At 39.1% G+C, this 9,896-nt stretch overlaps 1 protein-coding gene across 1 annotated transcript; it reads right to left on the minus strand.

Moving 5' to 3' along the window:
• Positions 1–5,708: 5,708 nt before the first annotated feature.
• Positions 5,709–7,593, minus strand: LOC117149957 (zinc finger BED domain-containing protein 1-like). Its single transcript, XM_033316856.1, has 2 exons — positions 7,008–7,593; positions 5,709–6,940 (listed from the first exon to the last, which is right to left on the minus strand). The coding sequence occupies exons 1-2, from the start codon at positions 7,209–7,211 to the stop codon at positions 5,909–5,911; spliced, it is 1,236 nt and encodes a 411-aa protein (XP_033172747.1). The 5' UTR covers positions 7,212–7,593; the 3' UTR covers positions 5,709–5,908.
• Between the last annotated feature and the right edge of the window lie 2,303 nt (positions 7,594–9,896).

The raw sequence follows: 9,896 nt of genomic DNA on the forward strand, positions 1-9,896 counted from the left end.
AATGCCTCGCATGCAATCATATGTGAGCTCATAACAGTTGCCTCACTCTCAATAAAATGAGCTGTAACAGCAATATAACTTTCATTTGCAAGAGAGGTCCAACAATCCGTTGTCAAACAAACTGCAGATGCCAGCTCCATTTTTTCTTTGACGCTACCAACAATTTCGTCCCGAAGCTTTGGAAGAAGCACGTTGGACAGCGTTTTTCGAGTGGGCATCTTGTATCCGGGGCAATTAGACACATCATCTATGAGCTGCTTGAAATCAGGCTCTTCTACAATTCGCAATGCATGATGACCTTTTGCAATCATACGAACTAGTTGCCTATCAATTTTCTCAGCTTTCCCGGCAGCCGGTGGTCGTTGAATGAACGAAGTTATTACTTGCTGTTGGGGTCCAATTATCTGAGGAGTCTATGTTAAAAGAAATCAAGAATTTAGTAAGCCTACTTAAATGAATAAATCAAAATATTATGTTTACATTTGCTTCCTGTCGGCTTTCATTGGTTTGGCGCTTTGTTTCCTCCAAAGCTGCTGGGTGCTTATTTTTAAGGTGACGCGATAAGTTTCCTTGCGATCCACCAGCCACACTAAGCACAGTTTTGCAGTATTTGCATTTAGCACTCTTCTCATCCACTGAATCAAAGAAATTCCAAACTTTGCTATGCTTTCGTTTTGAAGCCATAGATACGCACAAACTTGTAAACCGTAGTTTTAAATGTATGCGAAAATTAATCAGCTTATTCGATAAGCGAACTTTCGAACTAAATGAACTAAGACCAACCTATCGAACTAAGTGAACTCAGACCGACCTATCGAACTAAGTGAACTCAGACCGACCTATCGAACTAAGTGAACTCAGACCGACCTATCGAACTAAGTGAACAACGAACGAACGATCAGGGTAAGAGATCAAAATGAACGACGTGAACTAAGTGAACTATATTGAACTAAGTGAACTAAATTGAACTATCGAACTATATTGAACTATAAAGGCAGACCTAGTTCGTTCGTTCAGTTTGGTGAATAGTTCAATTTAGTTCGTTCGTTCACGAACGACACAACACTATTCTGTAGCAAAATCGCAAGAACTATAACCTTTGAAAGGGTTACATTCTTTTCTGCTGATATTTCTTCTGTTACCTCCATGAATGGTTTTAATATAGGCAGTAACTCTTCTACTATCGCCCACTCATTCTGAGATAAGTTTAATTCAGAACGCAGAGTAGAAAGTGTTAATATAAGAGCATCTTTCAACACAACAAGCCTTTCTAGCATTTTAAAAGTTGAATTCCAACGAGTTGACACATCTTGAATCAATTTGAGATCGGGCAAGTTCAATTGGGTTTGAGTTGACTTCAGCTTCTTAAGGCCGAAAGTGCTACGATTGAAAAACTCCACAATGAATTTGACTTTGTTTTGTACAACGCTGATTTCGCGGAGTCCTTTTTGCACAATTAGGTTCAAGCTATGTGCAAAACATGGTATATGTGGCCAATTTCCTGTTTTAATGGCATTGACAATATTTGCAGCATTATCGGAAACCACAGCAGATATTTTGTTCTCTATACTCCATCTTTCTGCTATTTTTTGTAAAAATGCGCACAGATTTTGACCACTGTGCTGCTCAACGAATGCCTCGCATGCAATCATATGTGAGCTCATAACAGTTGCCTCACTCTCAATAAAATGAGCTGTAACAGCAATATAACTTTCATTTGCAAGAGAGGTCCAACAATCCGTTGTCAAACAAACTGCAGATGCCAGCTCCATTTTTTCTTTGACGCTACCAACAATTTCGTCCCGAAGCTTTGGAAGAAGCACGTTGGACAGCGTTTTTCGAGTGGGCATCTTGTATCCGGGGCAATTAGACACATCATCTATGAGCTGCTTGAAATCAGGCTCTTCTACAATTCGCAATGCATGATGACCTTTTGCAATCATACGAACTAGTTGCCTATCAATTTTCTCAGCTTTCCCGGCAGCCGGTGGTCGTTGAATGAACGAAGTTATTACTTGCTGTTGGGGTCCAATTATCTGAGGAGTCTATGTTAAAAGAAATCAAGAATTTAGTAAGCCTACTTAAATGAATAAATCAAAATATTATGTTTACATTTGCTTCCTGTCGGCTTTCATTGGTTTGGCGCTTTGTTTCCTCCAAAGCTGCTGGGTGCTTATTTTTAAGGTGACGCGATAAGTTTCCTTGCGATCCACCAGCCACACTAAGCACAGTTTTGCAGTATTTGCATTTAGCACTCTTCTCATCCACTGAATCAAAGAAATTCCAAACTTTGCTATGCTTTCGTTTTGAAGCCATAGATACGCACAAACTTGTAAACCGTAGTTTTAAATGTATGCGAAAATTAATCAGCTTATTCGATAAGCGAACTTTCGAACTAAATGAACTAAGACCAACCTATCGAACTAAGTGAACTCAGACCGACCTATCGAACTAAGTGAACTCAGACCGACCTATCGAACTAAGTGAACTCAGACCGACCTATCGAACTAAGTGAACAACGAACGAACGATCAGGGTAAGAGATCAAAATGAACGACGTGAACTAAGTGAACTATATTGAACTAAGTGAACTAAATTGAACTATCGAACTATATTGAACTATAAAGGCAGACCTAGTTCGTTCGTTCAGTTTGGTGAATAGTTCAATTTAGTTCGTTCGTTCACGAACGACACAACACTATTCTGTAGCAAAATCGCAAGAACTATAACCTTTGAAAGGGTTACATTCTTTTCTGCTGATATTTCTTCTGTTACCTCCATGAATGGTTTTAATATAGGCAGTAACTCTTCTACTATCGCCCACTCATTCTGAGATAAGTTTAATTCAGAACGCAGAGTAGAAAGTGTTAATATAAGAGCATCTTTCAACACAACAAGCCTTTCTAGCATTTTAAAAGTTGAATTCCAACGAGTTGACACATCTTGAATCAATTTGAGATCGGGCAAGTTCAATTGGGTTTGAGTTGACTTCAGCTTCTTAAGGCCGAAAGTGCTACGATTGAAAAACTCCACAATGAATTTGACTTTGTTTTGTACAACGCTGATTTCGCGGAGTCCTTTTTGCACAATTAGGTTCAAGCTATGTGCAAAACATGGTATATGTGGCCAATTTCCTGTTTTAATGGCATTGACAATATTTGCACATTATCGGAAACCACAGCAGATATTTTGTTCTCTATACTCCATCTTTCTGCTATTTTTTGTAAAAATGCGCACAGATTTTGACCACTGTGCTGCTCAACGAATGCCTCGCATGCAATCATATGTGAGCTCATAACAGTTGCCTCACTCTCAATAAAATGAGCTGTAACAGCAATATAACTTTCATTTGCAAGAGAGGTCCAACAATCCGTTGTCAAACAAACTGCAGATGCCAGCTCCATTTTTTCTTTGACGCTACCAACAATTTCGTCCCGAAGCTTTGGAAGAAGCACGTTGGACAGCGTTTTTCGAGTGGGCATCTTGTATCCGGGGCAATTAGACACATCATCTATGAGCTGCTTGAAATCAGGCTCTTCTACAATTCGCAATGCATGATGACCTTTTGCAATCATACGAACTAGTTGCCTATCAATTTTCTCAGCTTTCCCGGCAGCCGGTGGTCGTTGAATGAACGAAGTTATTACTTGCTGTTGGGGTCCAATTATCTGAGGAGTCTATGTTAAAAGAAATCAAGAATTTAGTAAGCCTACTTAAATGAATAAATCAAAATATTATGTTTACATTTGCTTCCTGTCGGCTTTCATTGGTTTGGCGCTTTGTTTCCTCCAAAGCTGCTGGGTGCTTATTTTTAAGGTGACGCGATAAGTTTCCTTGCGATCCACCAGCCACACTAAGCACAGTTTTGCAGTATTTGCATTTAGCACTCTTCTCATCCACTGAATCAAAGAAATTCCAAACTTTGCTATGCTTTCGTTTTGAAGCCATAGATACGCACAAACTTGTAAACCGTAGTTTTAAATGTATGCGAAAATTAATCAGCTTATTCGATAAGCGAACTTTCGAACTAAATGAACTAAGACCAACCTATCGAACTAAGTGAACTCAGACCGACCTATCGAACTAAGTGAACTCAGACCGACCTATCGAACTAAGTGAACTCAGACCGACCTATCGAACTAAGTGAACAACGAACGAACGATCAGGGTAAGAGATCAAAATGAACGACGTGAACTAAGTGAACTATATTGAACTAAGTGAACTAAATTGAACTATCGAACTATATTGAACTATAAAGGCAGACCTAGTTCGTTCGTTCAGTTTGGTGAATAGTTCAATTTAGTTCGTTCGTTCACGAACGACACAACACTATTCTGTAGCAAAATCGCAAGAACTATAACCTTTGAAAGGGTTACATTCTTTTCTGCTGATATTTCTTCTGTTACCTCCATGAATGGTTTTAATATAGGCAGTAACTCTTCTACTATCGCCCACTCATTCTGAGATAAGTTTAATTCAGAACGCAGAGTAGAAAGTGTTAATATAAGAGCATCTTTCAACACAACAAGCCTTTCTAGCATTTTAAAAGTTGAATTCCAACGAGTTGACACATCTTGAATCAATTTGAGATCGGGCAAGTTCAATTGGGTTTGAGTTGACTTCAGCTTCTTAAGGCCGAAAGTGCTACGATTGAAAAACTCCACAATGAATTTGACTTAGTTTTGTACAACGCTGATTTCGCGGAGTCCTTTTTGCACAATTAGGTTCAAGCTATGTGCAAAACATGGTATATGTGGCCAATTTCCTGTTTTAATGGCATTGACAATATTTGCAGCATTATCGGAAACCACAGCAGATATTTTGTTCTCTATACTCCATCTTTCTGCTATTTTTTGTAAAAATGCGCACAGATTTTGACCACTGTGCTGCTCAACGAATGCCTCGCATGCAATCATATGTGAGCTCATAACAGTTGCCTCACTCTCAATAAAATGAGCTGTAACAGCAATATAACTTTCATTTGCAAGAGAGGTCCAACAATCCGTTGTCAAACAAACTGCAGATGCCAGCTCCATTTTTTCTTTGACGCTACCAACAATTTCGTCCCGAAGCTTTGGAAGAAGCACGTTGGACAGCGTTTTTCGAGTGGGCATCTTGTATCCGGGGCAATTAGACACATCATCTATGAGCTGCTTGAAATCAGGCTCTTCTACAATTCGCAATGCATGATGACCTTTTGCAATCATACGAACTAGTTGCCTATCAATTTTCTCAGCTTTCCCGGCAGCCGGTGGTCGTTGAATGAACGAAGTTATTACTTGCTGTTGGGGTCCAATTATCTGAGGAGTCTATGTTAAAAGAAATCAAGAATTTAGTAAGCCTACTTAAATGAATAAATCAAAATATTATGTTTACATTTGCTTCCTGTCGGCTTTCATTGGTTTGGCGCTTTGTTTCCTCCAAAGCTGCTGGGTGCTTATTTTTAAGGTGACGCGATAAGTTTCCTTGCGATCCACCAGCCACACTAAGCACAGTTTTGCAGTATTTGCATTTAGCACTCTTCTCATCCACTGAATCAAAGAAATTCCAAACTTTGCTATGCTTTCGTTTTGAAGCCATAGATACGCACAAACTTGTAAACCGTAGTTTTAAATGTATGCGAAAATTAATCAGCTTATTCGATAAGCGAACTTTCGAACTAAATGAACTAAGACCAACCTATCGAACTAAGTGAACTTAGACCGACCTATCGAACTAAGTGAACTCAGACCGACCTATCGAACTAAGTGAACTCAGACCGACCTATCGAACTAAGTGAACAACGAACGAACGATCAGGGTAAGAGATCAAAATGAACGACGTGAACTAAGTGAACTATATTGAACTAAGTGAACTAAATTGAACTATCGAACTATATTGAACTATAAAGGCAGACCTAGTTCGTTCGTTCAGTTTGGTGAATAGTTCAATTTAGTTCGTTCGTTCACGAACGACACAACACTATTCTGTAGCAAAATCGCAAGAACTATAACCTTTGAAAGGGTTACATTCTTTTCTGCTGATATTTCTTCTGTTACCTCCATGAATGGTTTTAATATAGGCAGTAACTCTTCTACTATCGCCCACTCATTCTGAGATAAGTTTAATTCAGAACGCAGAGTAGAAAGTGTTAATATAAGAGCATCTTTCAACACAACAAGCCTTTCTAGCATTTTAAAAGTTGAATTCCAACGAGTTGACACATCTTGAATCAATTTGAGATCGGGCAAGTTCAATTGGGTTTGAGTTGACTTCAGCTTCTTAAGGCCGAAAGTGCTACGATTGAAAAACTCCACAATGAATTTGACTTTGTTTTGTACAACGCTGATTTCGCGGAGTCCTTTTTGCACAATTAGGTTCAAGCTATGTGCAAAACATGGTATATGTGGCCAATTTCCTGTTTTAATGGCATTGACAATATTTGCAGCATTATCGGAAACCACAGCAGATATTTTGTTCTCTATACTCCATCTTTCTGCTATTTTTTGTAAAAATGCGCACAGATTTTGACCACTGTGCTGCTCAACGAATGCCTCGCATGCAATCATATGTGAGCTCATAACAGTTGCCTCACTCTCAATAAAATGAGCTGTAACAGCAATATAACTTTCATTTGCAAGAGAGGTCCAACAATCCGTTGTCAAACAAACTGCAGATGCCAGCTCCATTTTTTCTTTGACGCTACCAACAATTTCGTCCCGAAGCTTTGGAAGAAGCACGTTGGACAGCGTTTTTCGAGTGGGCATCTTGTATCCGGGGCAATTAGACACATCATCTATGAGCTGCTTGAAATCAGGCTCTTCTACAATTCGCAATGCATGATGACCTTTTGCAATCATACGAACTAGTTGCCTATCAATTTTCTCAGCTTTCCCGGCAGCCGGTGGTCGTTGAATGAACGAAGTTATTACTTGCTGTTGGGGTCCAATTATCTGAGGAGTCTATGTTAAAAGAAATCAAGAATTTAGTAAGCCTACTTAAATGAATAAATCAAAATATTATGTTTACATTTGCTTCCTGTCGGCTTTCATTGGTTTGGCGCTTTGTTTCCTCCAAAGCTGCTGGGTGCTTATTTTTAAGGTGACGCGATAAGTTTCCTTGCGATCCACCAGCCACACTAAGCACAGTTTTGCAGTATTTGCATTTAGCACTCTTCTCATCCACTGAATCAAAGAAATTCCAAACTTTGCTATGCTTTCGTTTTGAAGCCATAGATACGCACAAACTTGTAAACCGTAGTTTTAAATGTATGCGAAAATTAATCAGCTTATTCGATAAGCGAACTTTCGAACTAAATGAACTAAGACCAACCTATCGAACTAAGTGAACTCAGACCGACCTATCGAACTAAGTGAACTCAGACCGACCTATCGAACTAAGTGAACTCAGACCGACCTATCGAACTAAGTGAACAACGAACGAACGATCAGGGTAAGAGATCAAAATGAACGACGTGAACTAAGTGAACTATATTGAACTAAGTGAACTAAATTGAACTATCGAACTATATTGAACTATAAAGGCAGACCTAGTTCGTTCGTTCAGTTTGGTGAATAGTTCAATTTAGTTCGTTCGTTCACGAACGACACAACACTATTCTGTAGCAAAATCGCAAGAACTATAACCTTTGAAAGGGTTACAGAGCATACAGTAGGCCTAAGTGTATCATATCAGATAGAGGAGCATGTTTCACGTCTGGCGATTTTGACTCATTTTTGAAAGAATGCAATGTTAAACACATAAAAATTGCAACAGGATCGCCACAAGCCAACGGTCAAGTTGAACGTATAAACCGAAGTCTTGGTCCAATGATTAGCAAGTTAATTGAACCTGATCAAGGTCTACACTGGGACAGTCTTAGAAAAGGTCGAATATACCCTGAACAATACACAACACCGCAGCATTAAACAGTATCCTAGCATAATGTTATTTGGTTTACAACAAAAAGGACAAATTATGGATGAGTTAAAAGAAAAAATTGAGGAAATTGGAGAAACGATTGAAGAAAGAGATTTAGAAAGCATTAGAAATAAAGGCGGGGCAAGTCAGAAAATAGCACAAGCATACAATAAAGAATATGTTGACAAAAAACGAAAACGATCAGAAGTGTTCACAAAAGGCGACTACGTCATGGTTAAAAATTTCGACTCAACAACAGGCATAGCTAAGAAGTTAATTCCAAAGCATAAAGGACCCTATGTCATAAGCAAAGTTCTCAAAAACGATCGCTTCCTTCTGTAAGATGTTGATGGATTTCAAATTTCTCGCAATCCTTACCGGGGTGTATGGAGCATACAGAATATAAAACACTGGCAAAGAAAAATTAAGAGTCTACAAAATAGAAAGTATAATTTAAGAAACTCTGTACAAAATAGAAAGTATAATTTAAGAAACTCTGTACGAAATAGAAAGTATAATTTAATAAACTCTGTACGAAATAGAAAGCATAATTTAAGAAGTAATTGTAAAACAAAGAAAACAAACAAGAAGAAAAGAAAACCTAAAAAATGATTAAGACCGTTTAAAAGTATCTCTACTAAGAAGAATAAAATGAGAAACGGGACCCTTAGCTTTAAGAAACGTTAATTGTTATAAAATCCTACGATCGGGAGATCTAGTTGTCAGGACGGCCGAGTTGTAGTAGGCTGCTCCTTCTACCCTCTTCCTTTACTCTTAGTCATACATTCCTAGTCATACATACCTAATTACACATAGCCAATCTAGTCATAAGCTTATACATTCATACACCCATCCTTACTATATACATAAATACAAATATTATCGAGAAACTTATCGACTGATCGACTCGCCACTCTGCAGAGAGCGCGGAAGTCAGTCGCTGTTGAACCAAGCTAGAGTAAAGATCGAAATAAAAGAGACAATTGAAATAGTATTCGTAACTTCTGTAAACGGCGGCTAAATATATATATCGGTGGCGGCTTTATCTTCTTCTGCCCCTGCTCCTGCACTTCGCAGTCATCCAATAGTGCAAACCTATTTGCTTTTGAGTCGTTGACTCGATTTATTTTCGGCTGATTACCAGCCTGCTTGTGTTGTGGGCTTAGCTTTTGCTTTATTTGGATTTAGCGATCCAGCCCTGTTTAACAAAGCTTTGTTTTGTTTTGGTTCGTGTCCGCTTCCGCTTTCAAAAGTCGGTGTGAGTGCTATTGCTTTCGTTGGTTTTGTAGTTAGTTTTTTGAAGAGGAAGAAGATGAAGAGGCGGATGGTGCAGTGGTCTCGCCACGTGAGGGAAGTTTAATTCCCACGGGCACCTTTTTCTTATTTTTGATCCTAGCTTTAAACTCTTTTACCACCATACTATCCGGCCAAAAATCACCCGAACATATGGTCGAAAAGAGCTCGTTTGGGACAGTTATCTTGAAAGATGATATGTCCCTAGCGTAAGAGAAGTTAAATTTTTCCACTTTTATATTATCGGCTTTTGTTTTGTCTTGTATATAAGACAATACATCCGACGATGTTTGATCAGGGGAAAGCCGAGAAACAAAAATTTGTTTCTTTAGTGGAACCACCGCGAGGGGTTTTGGCCCTGCAGATTGTATTTCTGAAGCGCCAACTTGTGCCGGTAGTCCGGACTCAATGTTCCCTTGTGGTGGTAATCTAATCGAGACAGGTGGAATCACTGGTTGAGAAACCAGTGCAGACAATCACAGGGTGGGGTCCATCCACAGCAGATTGATCGGATTGCTCCGAATCTTTTTTAGCTGCCGATCTTAGCAGCATATGTGGATTTGCTGCGATTGACAGCTGATCAGTTGTGGAGTCCTGTTGATCATTTGCCCGTGGTTGCGGGGCCTTAGGCAGCCAGCGGCTTTTTTGCTCTTTGGTGATTCATCTAATAGCTTAAGGCCATTAAACTGTGAATTAAGCGCGGAA

Source organism: Drosophila mauritiana, unplaced genomic scaffold (assembly GCF_004382145.1).
Source record: "Drosophila mauritiana strain mau12 unplaced genomic scaffold, ASM438214v1 Y_05, whole genome shotgun sequence".
NCBI classification, from domain to species: domain Eukaryota; kingdom Metazoa; phylum Arthropoda; class Insecta; order Diptera; family Drosophilidae; genus Drosophila; species Drosophila mauritiana.

Bases quoted from the DNA above. Each gene is read 5' to 3' on its own strand.
- LOC117149957 (XM_033316856.1), bottom strand. From the start codon at position 7,211: ATGGCTTCAAAACGAAAGCATAGCAAAGTTTGGAATTTCTTTGATTCA. The intron at 6,941-7,007 runs GTAAACATAATA...CTTTTAACATAG, and splicing joins AAAGCCGACAGGAAGCAAAT to ACTCCTCAGATAATTGGACC.